The sequence below is a fragment of the Haliotis cracherodii genome, unplaced genomic scaffold (genome assembly GCF_022045235.1).
Source record: "Haliotis cracherodii isolate W230 unplaced genomic scaffold, xgHalCrac1.p SCAF_19, whole genome shotgun sequence".
Lineage (NCBI taxonomy): Eukaryota > Metazoa > Mollusca > Gastropoda > Lepetellida > Haliotidae > Haliotis > Haliotis cracherodii.
The window spans coordinates 19,669,861-19,688,141 of record NW_027266274.1 but is presented as its reverse complement, the minus strand read 5'-3'; the positions used below and the strand labels follow the sequence as shown (position 1 = coordinate 19,688,141).

The following is an 18,281-nucleotide window of genomic DNA, read 5'->3' as shown; positions in this document are numbered from 1 at the left end:
ACAGTAAAGTACACTACACCATTTCATTACTTTACAGGACCATCATATTTCCAGTAAGGACCCTTGAAATTATTGAGTCCTCTGGACCCTTAGCTTTGTAGGCAAAGGTTGGTTGGTTGGCTGGTTTGTTGTTTAACGCTGCACTCAGCAATATTCCAGCTGTATTCTGTAAATAATCGAGTCTGGACCAGACAATCCAGTGGTTGACATCATGACCATCGATCCACACAATTGGGATCGATGACATGCATCAACCAAGTCCGCGAGCCTGACCACCCAATCCCATTAGTCGCCTCTTACGACAAGCTGATTAAGTTAACATCTTTCTGATTCAAGGAACTTATTAGGAAATGAAGCTCAAATACACTCTGATAAAAAAATTAAATATAGTTTGTCCTCTGCAATATTGACAAGATTAACCAAGATTGACCTTTGAAGGTACGCTTGGAAAGGAACGTCAACTGGGATGTTGTTCACAGGCATGTTGGAACTTCTCTTTTGTGTAAAGCCCAATATCCTTGATCATGCATGGTGACATATATACACTCAACCGCAACAGAAATGCAAGATCTATTACCGGTATGTATTTGAGCATGTGTATTTTCAAATACTTCTTAAAACAACATTTAAAAGTCGAGAATATCAAGATTCTACACAGATCAAGAACAGTGTTAACAATGGTTATTGGCGATTTCAATTCAGGGCAATGCCATACATCCCAAGACTTGTAAGGCTCTATGCCCCCCATGAGCATTAATGATGGCAAAACATCTTCTGTGCATCGAGTGCCCCAGGTGGTTGATGGGGATCTCGGCCCATATGTGTAGAACAGCTGCGCTCAATTCCGCTGTGGTTGTGGGTCTTGTTTGGAAGTAATTGAGACGTCTTTGGATCTCGTCCCAAGTGTTCTACTGGATTCAAATCCGGACTGAGGGCAGGCCAAGGTAAGGTGATGATGTTATACTGTTGTAGGATGCCTCTAGTGGCTCTAGCTGTATGGGGATGAGCATTGTCTTGCTGGAACATGCGGCGTTGGTGACAGGCGTAAGGGTCTGCAGACTTGGTCAGTGTAGCGCTGTGTTATGACGCCATTACCCCTGCCTGGACCAATATTTTCGAAGACCACAGGTCCAATTCTTTGGTTCAGACAAAAACGACTTTCATCCGAGAAGATGACATTCCTCCATTGCTGATGACACCAATGTTGACGCTGTGTTGCCTATCCGAGTAGTACCTGACGATGTCGGCCTGTAAGGATGGGCACTCGGGCACAATGTCAACAAAAGATGTTGCTGGCAATGAGGGGACGTTGCACTGTATCGGCACTGATAGGCGCCAAGCTGTTTCAGCGGCGCCAAGGATGGTGCTGGTGATGGTGATGCATGTTACGATCTTGTCAAGGCATAGTGACTCAGGGCCGACCACTACATGGATGGTCGTCGGTGCTGTTGGTAGTGGTAAGCTTTTATACCCATAGCTATCTCATTCTGCACACGCATCTTGATTTGCACAAGGAATGTTCGCAACCGCTCCCACTGAATTTTGTGATCAACACCAGCTGCATTTCCAGGCCAGGATATGATGCAGGAAAATGTTTACTTACACCCAGTTCTCCAACAGAATGGAGCTGAGCTAATATGACTTGCGTTACAAATGTTTACAGAAATTGTGTTTCTTTTGCAGTTAAGTATACTACTCAAAACAAGTTAAAGAGTGAGTGAGTATGGTTTTACGCCGCTTTTAGCAATATTCCAGCAATATCACAACGTGGGGGGACACCAGAAATGGGCTTCACACATTGTAACCATGTCTTGAATCGAGCCCGGGTCTTCGGCGTGACGAGCTAACGCTTTAACCACTTGGCTCCCCGACTGCCAACCCCCCATTAGAGTCATATGAAAAAATCAGTTGTTCCTTAACATCTTTTGAGTAGCATATAATACTGAGGACTTGCTTTCTATGTTCAATAAAAATCAAATTATGATAACTTAAATTTGTCCAGGTGAGATAAAAATTGATCCATTAATTTTTAAGCATGAATTGTTGAACTGAAATACTCACGGAGTGGCTTTGAAGGCGTAGTCTTTGATAGCCATGATCACGTCACGGAAGAGGATCTTAGAGGTGAGGGTGTAACCATGGTAGATGATGGGTTCATCGTCAGGCCCATCCCAGCAGTCCACTGCAAGACAACAACATCAGTAACAACAACATCAGTGAGAACAACATCAGTAACAACAACATCAGTAACAACATCAGTCCACAGGACCCCAACATCCTGTATAGAGCTAAAGCTAGCGAGTACAAAACAGGGTCTATCAGAGGTTTACAAGCCACAGAAATGTGCATCCCATACGCACAAATGTATAGAATGTATGCTGAAATAAATATATATACATTCCCCAAGCATAATAATATTCACTGTTCCAAATTCTTGACAAGAAGTATATAAGTCCTGTAATTAAAGTAATTATCCAATCTTACAGTACAGCAGACTTCACCATTTCATCACTTTACAGGACTCTCATATTTCCAGTAAGGACCCTTGAAATTATTGCGTAATTGAGATATCAAAGTTCAAAGCTCTTCATCTTTTACTGATTAAGCTAGCATCTTTCTGATTCAAGGAACGTACTGGGAATGAAGCTCAAAAGCACAAGATATTGACAAGACCAACCACTATCGACCTTTGGAAGTATGCTTGGAAAGGAACGCCAAATGGGGCGCTGTTCACTGGAGAGGGTTTGAAGTTCAGTATGTTCACAAACAAGCATGTAGCAAGGTAGATCAAGTGGGGCGCTGCTCACTGGACAGGGTTGGAAGTTCAGTATGTTCACAAACTAGCATGTAGCAATGTAGATCAAGTGGGGCGCTGCTCACTGGACAGGGTTGAAGTTCAGTATGTTCACAAACTAGCATGTAGCAATGGAGATCAAGTGGGGCGCTGCTCACTGGACAGGGTTGGAAGTTCAGTATGTTCACAAACTAGCATGTAGCAAGGTAGATCAAGTGGGGCGCTGTTCACTAGACTGGGTTTGAAGTTCGGTATGTTCACAAACTAGCATGTAGCAAGGTAGATCAAGTGGGGCGCTGTTTACTGGACAGGGTTGGAAGTTCAGTATGTTCACAAACTAGCATGTAGCAAGGTAGATCAAGTGGGGTGCTGTTCAATGGACAGGGTGTGAAGTTCAGTATGTTCACAAACTAGCATGTAGCAAGGTAGATCAAGTGGGGCGCTGCTCACTGGACTGGGTTTGAAGTTCAGTATGTTCACAAACTAGCATGTAGCAATGGAGATCAAGTGGGGCGCTGCTCACTGGACAGGGTTGGAAGTTCAGTATGTTCACAAACTAGCATGTAGCAAGGTAGATCAAGTGGGGCGCTGTTCACTAGACTGGGTTTGAAGTTCGGTATGTTCACAAACTAGCATGTAGCAATGTAGATCAAGTGGGGCGCTGTTTACTGGACAGGGTTGGAAGTTCAGTATGTTCACAAACTAGCATGTAGCTATGTAGATCAAGTGGGGCGCTGTTCACTGGACAGGGGTTGAAGTTCAGTATGTTCACAAACTAGCATGTAGCAAGGTAGATCAAGTGGGGCGCTGTTCAATGGACAGGGTGTGAAGTTCAGTATGTTCACAAACAAGCATGTAGCAAGGTAGATCAAGTGGGGCGCTGCTCACTGGACTGGGTTTGAAGTTCAGTATGTTCACAAACTAGCATGTAGCAAGGTAGATCAAGTGGGGTGCTGTTCAATGGACAGGGTGTGAAGTTCAGTATGTTCACAAACAAGCATGTAGCAATGTAGATCAAGTGGGGCGCTGTTCACTTGACAGGGTTTGAAGTTCAGTATGTTCACAAACTAGCATGTAGCAAGGTAGATCAAGTGGGGCGCTGCTCACTGGACAGGGTTGGAAGTTCAGTATGTTCACAAACTAGCATGTAGCTATGTAGATCAAGTGGGGCGCTGCTCACTGGACAGGGTTGGAAGTTCAGTATGTTCACAAACTAGCATGTAGCTATGTAGATCAAGTGGGGCGCTGCTCACTGGACAGGGTTGAAGTTCAGTATGTTCACAAACAAGCATGTAGCTATGTAGATCAAGTGGGGCGCTGCTCACTGGACAGGGTTGGAAGTTCAGTATGTTCACAAACTAGCATGTAGCAAGGTAGATCAAGTGGGGTGCTGTTCAATGGACAGGATTGGAAGTTCAGTATGTTCACAAACAAGCATGTAGCCATGTAGATCAAGTGGGGCGCTGCTCACTGGACAGGGTTGGAAGTTCAGTATGTTCACAATCTAGCATGTAGCAATGTAGATCAAGTGGGGCGCTGCTCACTGGACAGGGTTGGAAGTTCAGTATGTTCACAATCTAGCATGTAGCTATGTAGATCAAGTGGGGCGCTGTTCACTGGACAGGGTTGGAAGTTCAGTATGTTCACAAACAAGCATGTAGCAATGTAGATCAAGTGGGGCGCTGCTCACTGGACAGGGTTGGAAGTTCAGTATGTTCACAAACAAGCATGTAGCAATGTAGATCAAGTGGGGCGCTGCTCACTGGACAGGGTTGGAAGTTCAGTATGTTCACAAACAAGCATGTAGCAATGTAGATCAAGTGGGGCGCTGCTCACTGGACAGGGTTGGAAGTTCAGTATGTTCACAATCTAGCATGTAGCAATGTAGATCAAGTGGGGCGCTGCTCACTGGACAGGGTTGGAAGTTCAGTATGTTCACAAACTAGCATGTAGCAATGTAGATCAAGTGGGGCGCTGTTCACTGGACAGGGTTTGAAGTTCAGTATGTTCACAAACTAGCATGTAGCAAGGTAGATCAAGTGGGGCGCTGTTCACTTGACAGGGTTTGAAGTTCAGTATGTTCACAAACTAGCATGTAGCAATGTAGATCAAGTGGGGCGCTGTTCACTAGACAAGGTTGGAAGTTCAGTATGTTCACAAACTAGCATGTAGCAAGGTAAATCAAGTGGGGTGCTGTTCACTAGACAGGGTGTGAAGTTCAGTATGTTCACAAACTAGCATGTAGCAATGTAGATCAAATGGGGCGCTGTTCACTGGACAGGGTTGGAAGTTCAGTATGTTCACAAACTAGCATGTAGCAAGGTAGATCAAGTGGGGCGCTGTTCACTGGACAGGGTTGGAAGTTCAGTATGTTCACAAACTAGCATGCAGCAATGTAGATCAAGTGGGGCGCTGTTCACTGGACAGGGTTGGAAGTTCAGTATGTTCACAAACTAGCATGCAGCAATGTAGATCAAGTGGGGCGCTGTTCACTGGACAGGGTTGGAAGTTCAGTATGTTCACAAACTAGCATGTAGCTATGTAGATCAAGTGGGGCGCTGTTCACTGGACAGGGTTGGAAGTTCAGTATGTTCACAAACTAGCATGTAGCAAGGTAGATCAAGTGGGGTCCAGGGCAGGGTGTCAAATCAAATTATCGTTTGGTTAGTTTCCCTGACATATTACTTGGTTTCAGTTACCTACTGCCTTGTTTAAATCTTAATATTCAGCAGCTGTGGGTAATGCCTTAATCTCATAACTTCCCAAATCAGATGTGTACAGGCTTAAAAAATCTTTAGATAAGTTCACATGACTTATTGACTTCAAAGCAGTGCCTCTCTTGCTCTCCACACAGCTTCTCCTCTATAAACAAATTCATAGCTCTGAGAGAGTATCCCCAAATGTAGGTCATATAGTGTAGCCCAAATGTAGGTCATATAGTGTAGCCCAAATGTAGGTCATATAGTGTACCCTAAATGTAGGTCACAGAGAGTAGCCCCAAATATAGGTCACAGGGAGTAGCCCCAAATATAGGTCATAGATGTCTCACAATTCAATTCAGTTCAGTTCAATTCAATTCAATGTATGACACAATGATATAGTTGCATATCAGTACTCAAATTATTCACTTACATCACAATATAAATGCAAGATTGATGACCACAGCAACTGATATTGTAAACTTGTATCACAATTTGCCAACAAGGACAAGAAAATACAGATTCTAATAACGGAAAGAATTTTTAAGAGGGATACTTAATTTTAATGTTGGCCTATGCAGGGCACACAAACATGACATGTAGACTTCAACATGAGATATTACCTACTACAGAAAGTAAATCAACTCACACTCCACACAGCGGCAGCCCTTAGTGAGGGCAGCGATGTACGCCTCCACCTTGCTGGGCCCCTTCAGCTGGTCCTCCGACAGATACCTGCAACGTCAAGGACAACCACGGGGAAATAGATGAGGTTATATATACAGGGAATTATCTAGCATTCATCTAGGATTCTAAAATGTGTCCTTCGATAACTTTGAAAACTATCATTATTTTTTCAAAATTGGGATTTTTTAATTGTTCTATGTGTTCTAATTCCCAGGTATTTTAATACCATGCATTGAAGCCTCTTAAATGGTTCTGTGTTCAGTGAAAAGTGAGTCACCAACACAAACCCTCAACATTATGTATTCTGTATTCAGTGTGTGGATGGTGTTTTATTTTCCAGAAGAGTGATATAGTGGTTGAGATGGTGGTACTGATGTACGGTACCTACGTGTTGTGGGATGATGTGATGAAGTAGTGTGTCATGGTGTAAGGTACCTACGTGTTGTGGGATGATGCTGTGAAGTAGTGTGTGATGGTGTGAGGTACCTATGTGTTGTGGGACGATGCGATGAAGTAGTGTGTCATGGTGTGAGGTACCTACGTGTTGTGGGATGATGCTGTGAAGTAGTGTGTGATGGTGTGAGGTACCTATGTGTTGTGGGACGATGCGATGAAGTAGTGTGTCATGGTGTGAGGTACCTATGTGTTGTGGGATGATGCGATGAAGTAGTGTGTCATGGTGTGAGGTACCTATGTGTTGTGGGACGATGCGATGAAGTAGTGTGTCATGGTGTGAGGTACCTATGTGTTGTGGGACGATGCGATGAAGTAGTGTGTCATGGTGTGAGGTACCTATGTGTTGTGGGACGATGCGATGAAGTAGTGTGTCATGGTGTGAGGTACCTATGTGTTGTGGGACAATGCGATGAAGTAGTGTGTCATGGTGTAAGGTACCTGCGTGTTGTGGGACGATGCGATGAAGTAGTGTGTCATGGTGTGAGGTACCTACGTGTTGTGGGACGATGCGATGAAGTAGTGTGTCATGGTGTGAGGTACCTATGTATTGTGGGACGATGCGATGAAGTAGTGTGTCATGGTGTGAGGTACCTACGTGTTGTGGGATGATGCTGTGAAGTAGTGTGTCATGGTGTGAGGTACCTATGTGTTGTGGGACGATGCGATGAAGTAGTGTGTCATGGTGTGAGGTACCTGCGTGTTGTGGGACGATGCGATGAAGTAGTGTGTCATGGTGTGAGGTACCTACGTGTTGTGGGATGATGCGATGAAGTAGTGTGTCATGGGTTGCTGCATGTCCTGGTACACGCGGCTGTGTTCCGGGTTGAACAACTGCTGCTTGTCAGAGGACAGGAACATCCGGAAACCTGCAACATCAGCACCGCTCTGGTTTATACCACATACCAAGCACATCGCAGGAGAATTTCGTACTGATCTGTTACAAAAACATCAATGGTGCCTTTCCACATAGATTGTACACGTCTTTCACAGTATCATATACACTACCTTGTACAGCCAGATATACACTACCCTGTATAGCCTGATATACACTTCCCTATATAGTCAGATATACACTACCTTGTTTAGCCAGATATACACTACCTTGTACAGCCAGATATAAACTACATTGTATAGCCTGATATACACTACCCTATATAGTCAGATATACACTACCTTGTTTAGCCAGATATACACTACCCTGTATAGCCAGATATACACTACCTTGCATAGCCAGATATACACTACCTTGTATAGCCAGATATACTCTACCTTGTAAAGCCAGATATACACATCCCTGTCTAACCAGATATACACTACCCTGTATAGCCAGATATACACCACCCTGTATAGCCAGATATACACTACCTTGTATGGACATTTGGTCTCTCTGCTTCAGCACAGAGTGGGGTTCATGCATCTGTATGAAAGTGCGACATGTTTCTTCATCTGCGTCCATCATCTGAAACACACAAGTGACATCTGCACCCAACAGAAAAATGGGAGGTGCCTGGGGCAAAACCTCATTTGTTTTATTAAAGGTTGCTATTAAAGTCTTCTTTTTTTCAAATGATTTTTAGTATTCCAGGAAGTCTCCAACAACATGACATGCTTCTACATTCACTGTGTCAACAGCTGCGTGGTCAGCTACACTGGAGGACTGTCTCACCCTCTGGGCCTCCCTGATGAATGACAGCAGATCTCGTACTGTTAGGTAGGCCTTTCCTCGTGTGTATCTGTACAACAGAGAAGTCAGAGTAAGCAAGGACTATACAAAGAGATACCATAATTATGCATCAACCTGGCAACATAAGACACTATATGCCTTCCTGTGAATAGATAGATTCTAAATCAATTTTCAAAAGCCTACCTACCTCCAAACAACCACCCACCCCTACACCTAAACCACCCACCATACCCCAACACCACCCGACCCATGAAGATCCGGGGTAGAAAAGGTCTTCACCAACCCATGATTGCTGTAAAAGGCGACTAATGGGGTCAGGTGGTCAGGCTCGCTGACTTGGTCGATGCATGTGATCGTGTCCCAATTGTGTGTCAATCACTGTATTGTCTGGTCCAGACTCGATTATTTACAGACCGCCGTCAAATAGCTGGGATATTGCTAAGTGCGGTGTTAAACAACAAACAAACCCTACATCACGTCCCATACCCCTACAAGAGGGAGATACACTGCTACCCACCGGAGAAATATCTCTTCCAGCTCTGGCCTCTGGGTCAAGGCGTGGTAGAAGTTGACAAACTCGTTCCTGTCCAGGACAGCCTTGCTCTTTGTGCTCTTGTTTGTGTCCGCCTTCTGCAAGAAGCAATGTCCAACAAATGTAATTCCTAACATACATCTTGATGCTTAGATTCCACCATTTTAAACCTGTCATTGGCAGCTGTGGGCAGACAATCAGAGTTTACTCAGTAAGCTATATCCAGACTCTGGTAGCCACTATTCATGAGTTGGAGTTCTGGCTACTTTAAGAGAGAGCATGTATATTTCATTTAGGCACATCAGATTAATGCCAGAGGAATGGCCAAATGGGGTAAAACATTTCAGACAATCACAGACAATCTGAGACACTCAAAGACACTTAAGAACAATCATGGCCAATCACAGACAATCACAGACAATCTGAGACACTCAAAGACACTCAAGAACAATCATGGCCAATCACAGACAATCACAGACAATCACAGACAATCTGAGACACTTAAAGATCACAGACAATCTGAGACACTCACGGACAATGGTTCCAACTGACTGATGATCACTTTGGGGGGAATCTGTGGAATTGCTTTTTTAATTGTTTTTCATAAACTTTTAATTTAGCTTAGGGGCGGAGTTGACACTCATAACTAGTATTATTACAAAAACTGACAGTATGATCACATAGGTTCTGAAAACACTGTGTCCACCATGTAACATAACTAGTATTATTACAAAAACTGACAGTATGATCACATAGGTTCTGAAAACACTGTGTCCACCATGTAACATAACTAGTATTATTACAAAAACTGACAGTATGATCACATAGGTTCTGAAAACACTGTGTCCACCATGTAACATAACTAGTATTGTTACAAAAACTGACAGTATGATCACATAGGTTCTGAAAACACTGTGTCCACCATGTAACATAACCAGTATTGTTACAAAAACTGACAGTATGATCACATAGGTTCTGAAAACACTGTGTCCACCATGTAACATAACTAGTATTGTTACAAAAACTGACAGTATGATCACATAGGTTCTAAAGAATACACTGTGTCCACCATGTAACATAACCAGTATTGTTACAAAAACTGACAGTATGATCACATAGGTTCTAAAGAATACACTGTGTCCACCATGTAACATAACTAGTATTGTTACAAAAACTGACAGTATGATCACATAGGTTCTGAAAACACTGTGTCCACCATTTAACATAAGCTTCAACAAACATGAATGGGACACGGGTGGGATATCGTTGGGAAACTATCGGGACACAGTAACGACACAGATCCTACATTTCTTACATCAAACATCTGCTTGACATAGTCCTTCTTCAGATCTGCGTTAAGCTGCTTGAGAAGCTTCATCACTTCATCAAAGTCCAGAGCCCCATCGCCATTCCTGTCGGCCATGTTGAATGCTTCTCGCACCCATGTGCCAAGGTCAAGGTCAAATAAACATGGTTAAACTGTAGACACATAACTACTCCCAGTAACATCATAATTCAGACATTCATCTTTCTCAAACTTGCCGGGGTGTAAACAAATGAAATTACCCACAAGGCACTATCACTAACCAGTCACATGACTTACTCGTAATTCCATAGAAACAAATCGGCAAAGGAGTCTATCACTTGGGCATCTATTCACCCCAAGAAGTATCAAGTTCAGTCATCACGTAACACCTGGTCACCAAATGTACCAATACCACCTTGAACAAGAACTGGAGACGAGATAGTCTGACATATCCGTGTGGGGAAACACAATCTCCCGTCTAGAGTTCCAGTAGCAGCACATCTGCTGCAGATGTGGAGCTGGCCATCTTCCTGAGGTAAGGGAGTTAACTGACTATAAAATACTAGTTTCCGCCCTTGCTGAACTATACCGAGATTATGGAGTTACATTTTGGCTGGACTAATGAGTCTATGCATAGTCCAATCAAAATCATGTAAAGAAATACATCCGGTTCGTAAACTGCCGTTCAGATAATGGTGGATTGCAGGATTTGCAAAGCATGTGTACCGCCAACTCAGCATCAACAGATATTTCCCAAAATATTTTCATGTTTTTAGTCAAGGTTCACACCTGATTTGATGCACTTCACAAAGTAAGATCGGTTTTTATCACAAATTGTTTATTTAACCCATTTTGATTATCCATCAGATTGTCCTGACAGGGCGCTACGATTCAAGGCCAGAAATTCCAGCCTAGTTTGGAAAGGGTGGAAACTGGACTTTTATAGTCAGTTAACTCCCTTGCCTTTGGGAAGATGCGAGCTGGCAACCTCTGGCATACTTGGAACGTATTTGTCACAGCCCAGACATATTCCAAAAGTGCCAAAATATGGACATATTTTTGGTCCATCATCTATCATGCACTGAGCCATTAGTGATGTTGTTTGATTGTGACATCTTGATAACCGAAGATGTCACAATGGTCTCCTAGTTGCGATTGCTAGACCTCAGCAAAGCAATATCTCATGAAAGCTATATTGGGATAAGAAAGAACCGGAAAACACATCTTTTTGAAAGTCTGCCGAAATTTCAAGTATATCCAACCGTGTACCATCGATGACCATCAACAAGCATCAGTGAGCAGCCATTGGCATAGTTTCAGAGACTCATATTGATTTTCTTCAGTTATTAGCTGGAACAGAGCGGGTACAGCTAAACTGACAGGAGGGAAGAATAAATATGTTTTATATACCAGGTACTGTTGCACCCAGGCAGGCCAAAATGAGTACCCCCATATCTACACATTCCACAAATGTGACCTATTAGCGCGACCTCTTAGCGCGGCCTCTTAGCGCGACCTCTTAGCACAACCTCTTAGCACTATGTCTGCCACAAATCTATGTTAAAGTATGGGAGTTACAATCATCTTAGCTCTAAAATCGCTTTGTTGAACATGGCCTACTTGCAGAAAATAATCTTAGCACTACGACTCTAAAGTCTATGTTAAAGTATCGGACTTGCAATCATCTTAGCGCTAAGACTGCTTTGTAGACCAGACCAAGGTTGGTTGAACATAAGGCCTTGTGAGTCAAGGGTTTCAGTGTCAGAGATTGTTTATGAACACATTACTCAAGCACTAATGATTAATTCAAGGATATCTGTCTGTCTCGTTGCGCTGCTCGGCCAGCTTGTCCTTCTGAATGGCGTAGCGCAGACCACGCAGCCACATGTCACGGATCTCCTGCCGCTGGGCCATCAGGTATACCACCTTGTGATTGGCCCCCATCACCACTGCCAGGCACAGGCTTTTCTGGAAAGTCAATGATTGGACCTGATAAGTTGATCAGTACATCATCTATAATATTAATTAAGACACTTCTAAAGGCAACTGATGTGTATGAACAGTAGAACATCTACAAGATCAGTCAAGACGGTGTCTGTCATCAGTAAAACATCTACAAGATCAGTCAAGACACTGATGTCTGTCATCAGTAGAACATCTACAACATCAGTCAAGACCCTGATGTCTGTCATCAGTATAACATCTACAAGATCAGTCAAGACACTGATGTCTGTCATCAGTATAACATCTACAAGATCAGTCAAGACACTGATGTCTGTCATCAGTAGAACATCTACAACATCAGTCAAGACACTGTGTATACACGTCTAATGGTGACTGATATCAGAGGCTCAGATGGACAGATTATCTAAAATGTTTAATTCATGGCTGAAATTTCCATAAACCCAGGAAAACATATACTAGTATGGTGCTATTTAAATTTTACTGATATTAGATCATAAAATAAGACTTCCTCACATTATCAAACCTGCAGGACAGAGTGCATAAAGAATAGTTTTTGCTTATTACATGGTTGAAGGGAATTGTAATCAGATTACCACACAGTAAGGTATCATCATACTATTCCTGGTTGCAGTGCATCTACAATTACAGGGTATAATAACATTGGGCCATATTCAAATGCAGAATCATTAAATCCACAAATAGTTAAGGGCCAATAACGGACAGGAAATGATCAATTTGCGGATCTGTGTGGGCTGTGCTTACATCGAGTCCCTGGAGCTTCTTAGAGTAGTCTTTCTCTCCTTCTCGGACCTCACGAATCTTCGATATCCGGACTGCAACATAAACATTGTTAATACAAAACCAGGACTACATTATCTAAGATCCATTGAACTTTAGCGTGCTGAAACTGATTATTTATATCTGATTTCATATTGCTTCCACTCAAGAACAGGTCAGTTCAAGAAAGGTTTGGTTCAAAGATATAGATTTTCAAATAAGTGGCTTTAACATGTGTTACAAGAGATTCGGTGGCTTTGTTGACTCAAGCTGAAACGTGCAGAATGAATGTCATTGTCTGCAAAATAATGTCTGCCTTCACAGATGGTTCAATGAATGAAGGAATTCTAGAGGGTCTATCTGATGTATTTATATATCTTGGTTGCCTGTTACTGCAGACACTAGCTGCTGTGGACCAATTCTATCCTGGATTCCCCACAGGGTTAAGGGACAAATGTATAACAGTCATAGATGGAACTTGCCTTGTAGTGAGGGGCTCGAGATACAGTGAGATAACACAGTATTGATGTACTTGAGAGAGACGAAGCATATGCTTCCTTTAATTACCAGATTCAGTGGCAGTATAACATCTATAAATTCAGAAGGACCTATTGCTGACAGAATATCAAATAACCATTAAATATATACACGGACGAGACTTGGAAGAGAGGGATATTGACAAAACCATTAGCAATTTATTCTGACACATTGAAAGATGGTGTTCATACGATAGTTGCATTGTCAGTTGGACAAAGTGGGACAGTCCTAACTCAATCTAGATACTGTCCACTGTAGACTTGCACAAGTCTCTAATTTCTAGATTATATAAATAATAAGAACAAATTGTCCCTACATTAGACTGGAGCCCCTACTGTCCACATATCTAGACTTGCCTATCAGGAGGATAGAATTACTACACATCCAGGGACTTATCTTTCAGTACAGCCTTGGAGCAAGGCTATATTCACAGCAGAATGATAAGTATGATACTGAATGATTCTAGGTTGGGACAATATACAATGATATGTCATGACACAAATGATTTTAAGTTGGGACAATATACAATGATATGTCACAACACAAATGATTCTAGGTTGTGACAATATACAATGATATGTCACGACACAAATGATTCTAGGTTGGGACAATATACAATGATATGTCACGACACAAATGATTCTAGGTTGGGACAATATACAATGATATGTCACGACACAAATGATTCTAGGTTGGGACAATATACAATGATATGTCACGACACAAATGATTCTAGGTTGGGACAATATACAATGATATGTCACGACACAAATGATTCTAGGTTGGGACAATATACAATGATATGTCACGACACAAATGATTCTAGGTTGGGACAATATACAATGATATGTCACGACACAAATGATTCTAGGTTGGGACAATATACAATGATATGTCACTACACAAAAGCCTGGCAGAAAATCTGTTTTAAACACACATTATAAGAACTGCACTGGAATTATGAGTATTGTTTTACGCCACTTTTATCAATATTCCACACACATTATGTCAGACGCATGAAATGGGCTTTACACATTGTACCCATGTGGGGAATCAAACCCGTGTCTTTGGCATGATGAGCGAGTGCTTTAACCACTAGGCTACCTATCAACCCGTTCATGTTTTTGAAAAACTGCTGAGAAAAATTAAAGATTATTGTTTCATAAAAGATTTTTTATATTGTTTTAATATATCAAAGAGGTTTTATTCCCTTCAAAAAACAGCAACAAGTGAGTGTGACTGTAACACTCATATACACTGTATTACTATTGCACTCCAACAGAACCAGAGTTGTCGTTTTTGGTTTAAGTTGTCCTGATTCTCATGTGCAAATATGAAATCATTTTAGAGAGGCGCGAGTTGCCATTCGGCTTGTGCCAGAATGACAAGACTTGATCTCAAGTGAGGCAGATGCAAAATTTCAAAAAGGGTGCGCACTACAACCAGGTCCCATCGTGAACAACAACAAAACCTGATACAGCGGCATGATGGGCGTGGTGGTGTTACATGGCAGGGTGTTTTATTGTCTTGATTGTAGCTGTGTTGCATTGTAGCTGTGTTGCATTGTAGCTGTGTTGCATTGTAGCTGTGTTGCATTGTAGCTGTGTTGCATTGTAGCTGTGTTGCATTGTAGCTGTGTTGCATTGTAGCTGTGTTGCATTGGGTTTGTTGAGATTCGGTAGACGCTCATTGCATTTGGGCAGTGATTAGTTGTCAGGAATGTAGTACTATTTAACATGAGCAGCTGTCAGGAAGTTTCTGTATTTAGATGCTAGTGTGGTGTGTAAACATCCGGTCACCAAAATCACAACAACAAAACAAAAATCACCTGTCAAAGGTGAGCGACCTTCAGCTGTAGCCTTGTTTCTTGTCATCAGTATATATACTTCACCAAAGATACAAATGTTGTCCTTTTGTTGTTCTCGTCATTCAAGTAGATCTATCAATCAGTGTTTGTGTTTGTTTTCAGGTAGTTATACTCAAGGACAAACCTACTTTCTTACTGGATTAAATCTGGCCAGCTTTGAAGTGAGAGACATTTCAAGAAATTGATTGGTTTTGAAATGTCACAAGAACATGAAGCAGGGGATGTTGAGAGTAGGGTTGCAGAGGGGGGATGGAGAGGGGGTTGAGAGGGGGATGCAGAGGGGGTTGAGAGGGGGATATAGTGGGGGGTGGAGAGGAGGGAAGCAGAGGGGGTGGAGAGGGGGTGTAACGGGTTGGATGTGGGGAACGTGATTGTCAGGATGTTTTCTGTCCCATCCCAACTGTCAGTTTGAAAGAGATATTGTTAAAACGAATGCAAAAGAAAACTATAACAAATAATAAATGTCAACTGAATTCTTTACTTCTTCTTGTTGTTTTAATACATACATGAACTAACTGCAAGTCATACTCTATTTTGAATGCTTGTCAGTTTTGACAGTTACATAATTAATTTCTACAAATTCTATTTAATCTACTTGAAAAGAATAATTACAATGGACAAAGGCAGAGCCAATAATGCTGCACGGTAATTTTTATAATAAAAACTGTAAAATACTTCTATCGAATCATTATAAAAAAATTTAAATCTCACTGGGCCAAAAACTTCAACTTACATTTAGTCTGTTGGGTCAACTCATTTGGAATGAGATTATATTCATGGTGACGTAACATCCGGAAATACATGTAGCAGAAGACGCCAAAAGTTAGAGCGAGAAGAATGCGATTAAACACCAAATATACCATGTGCGGTAATTAGGATCGATGTAATCTACTCAATAACATGTCCAGGAAGGTGTTTACGTAAGTATTTTGGAATAAATATGTTTACTTTAGTGGATTTAGAGCATGAAACAATTTCGGAATGAACTACCCAACTTTCGATGACGTAAGCGCCAGTCAATCGCAGGACTATTTGAGCCGATCACTGGAGCTAATTATTACTGTTAAATATTAGATGAATCATTTAATTGACAGATCACTTACTTTCATTCTTTGGCTCTCTCAGTTTTTTCTGTGAGCCCTCATAATGGACGATCATGTTCCGATGGTCCAGGAAAAACTTGCGCTGCAGCAGCTTGGTGGGCGACTTGACCTTGGACAACACCTGACCTTTACTCAGCTCTTCAAGCAGACGGTCCACTGGACAAACAAAGGGAGATAACTATAAGTACAAACATGACTTCAAAACAATTGGCCATGAAATTTAGCTCACATTTTATCTCTAATATGATGAAAACATCATGAACATTGTTAGATTTGTTTTGTTTAAATTGTCATAAGATATGATAGATACCAGCTCAAAGAATCACCTCATATTGAGCCAAAAACAGTCCCTGCGAGTTTAAATCCGATCTTTCAAACACAGTTTGCTTGTTGGTCTGTTTGTTGTTTTGTTGCGCCCCACTCAGCATTATTGCAGCTATATGACAGCGGTCTGTAAATAATCGAGTCTGGGCCAGACGATCAAGTGACTGACATCATGAGCATCAATCCACGCAATTGGGTTACGATAACATGTACCAACCAAGTCAGCGAGCCTGACCACCAAATCTGGTTAGTCGCCTCTTACGATATGTATAGTCGCCTCTTACAGCAAGCATGGGTTGCTGAAGACCTATTCTACCTCGGATCGTCACAACAAGCATGGGTTGCTGAAGACCTCTTCTACCTCGGATCGTCACGGGTACTTGGTTTGTTTCTACCTTATATTTAATGATGTAGACCAATCTAAGTTTTCTTTCAGTTTGACACATAGCACCAGTTACAATGTCTAGAAATAGTCTGGAATTGGTCATCAAAGCTTGATGCAGAGTCTCTCTTTAAATTTGGTCTGACAAAAAAATATCCAATGTCTTCAGTCTGTGATGAGATAGCTTGTTGTTGACACAAAGAAAAACATTCACCACATTTTGACATGAGTATCTGTGAACCACCTCCACAAGTTCTTGTGATTTAATCACAATAGTCAGTGTGTAAGTTTCCACTTGACATGATGGTAGACAAGCAGGCTTACAATACACTGAAGGAACATTCCAATGTCTTTGAATCTTTAATGATTCCTATTCATTCCAGCATCTGCATTGGAGCATTCAGATGTTACAAAACAGAAACTATTAAATATGCAGTGATGTTACAAATGAGTTTCGATACATAATGATTTTCTTCGGTTTGTCTATAACAGGTTTCACTCCGCCCGAAGCAATATTCCAGCTATATGACAGCGGCCTGTAAATAATCAAGTCTGGGCCAGACCATCTGGTGATCGATATTGTGACGAATGATCCATGTCATCGAGGATACAATGACACGACATCATCAATTCACCGAGCCTGACCCTGATCCACTTAGTCGCCTCATACGACCAGCACAGGTTGCTGTGGACCAATCCTCAACTGGAATTGACATGGGAACGATATTTGTCCCCACCTTGTTAGATCTACACGTCATTCACACAAAGTTCAGTCACAAGTTTGTTTTTGGTTTTTAATATTTTCTAGGCAAAGCCGCTACCAATATATATTTAACCTCGCAGCAAAATGTTATTTCCTTGTACTACAAACCGACAAGGGAAGCTTGGATGGTAATAGACAAGCTGACTTTATTAAAAAAATATACTTATATGAATATCACCAATGTTTTGTTCAACAGCATAGATTTATAAGGTACTTTATTATATTTTACATAGAAAACCTTGGACATTTATTGTCAGAGTGTTTTGATGTATGTATCAGACAACAACGTCAACTTGATATCTCACTCTCACCAAGCACATCCAGGTATAGTTCTAATTCCCAGTTCCTGAAACAATCCCAGCACCATGATATGACAATCTACAGCTTCCACTTGAATACATTAAA

General features: G+C 41.7%; 1 protein-coding gene across 6 annotated transcripts in view; it reads right to left on the bottom strand.

The window, feature by feature from the left end:
• Positions 1-18,281, bottom strand: part of LOC139466846 (1-phosphatidylinositol 4,5-bisphosphate phosphodiesterase delta-1-like) — a 102,281-nt gene that overhangs the window by 18,593 nt on the left and 65,407 nt on the right. For all 6 annotated transcript variants that reach the window (XM_071248582.1, XM_071248585.1, XM_071248579.1 and 3 more), the window contains exons 2-11: positions 16,408-16,563; positions 12,886-12,956; positions 11,975-12,126; positions 10,168-10,297; positions 8,838-8,950; positions 8,303-8,369; positions 8,002-8,095; positions 7,385-7,502; positions 6,143-6,228; positions 2,062-2,182 (exon numbers count right to left, since the gene is read on the bottom strand). In XM_071248582.1, the coding sequence (XP_071104683.1) occupies positions 2,062-2,182; positions 6,143-6,228; positions 7,385-7,502; positions 8,002-8,095; positions 8,303-8,369; positions 8,838-8,950; positions 10,168-10,297; positions 11,975-12,126; positions 12,886-12,956; positions 16,408-16,563 (1,108 nt within the window). The remainder of the gene's footprint in view (positions 1-2,061; positions 2,183-6,142; positions 6,229-7,384; positions 7,503-8,001; positions 8,096-8,302; positions 8,370-8,837; positions 8,951-10,167; positions 10,298-11,974; positions 12,127-12,885; positions 12,957-16,407; positions 16,564-18,281) is intronic.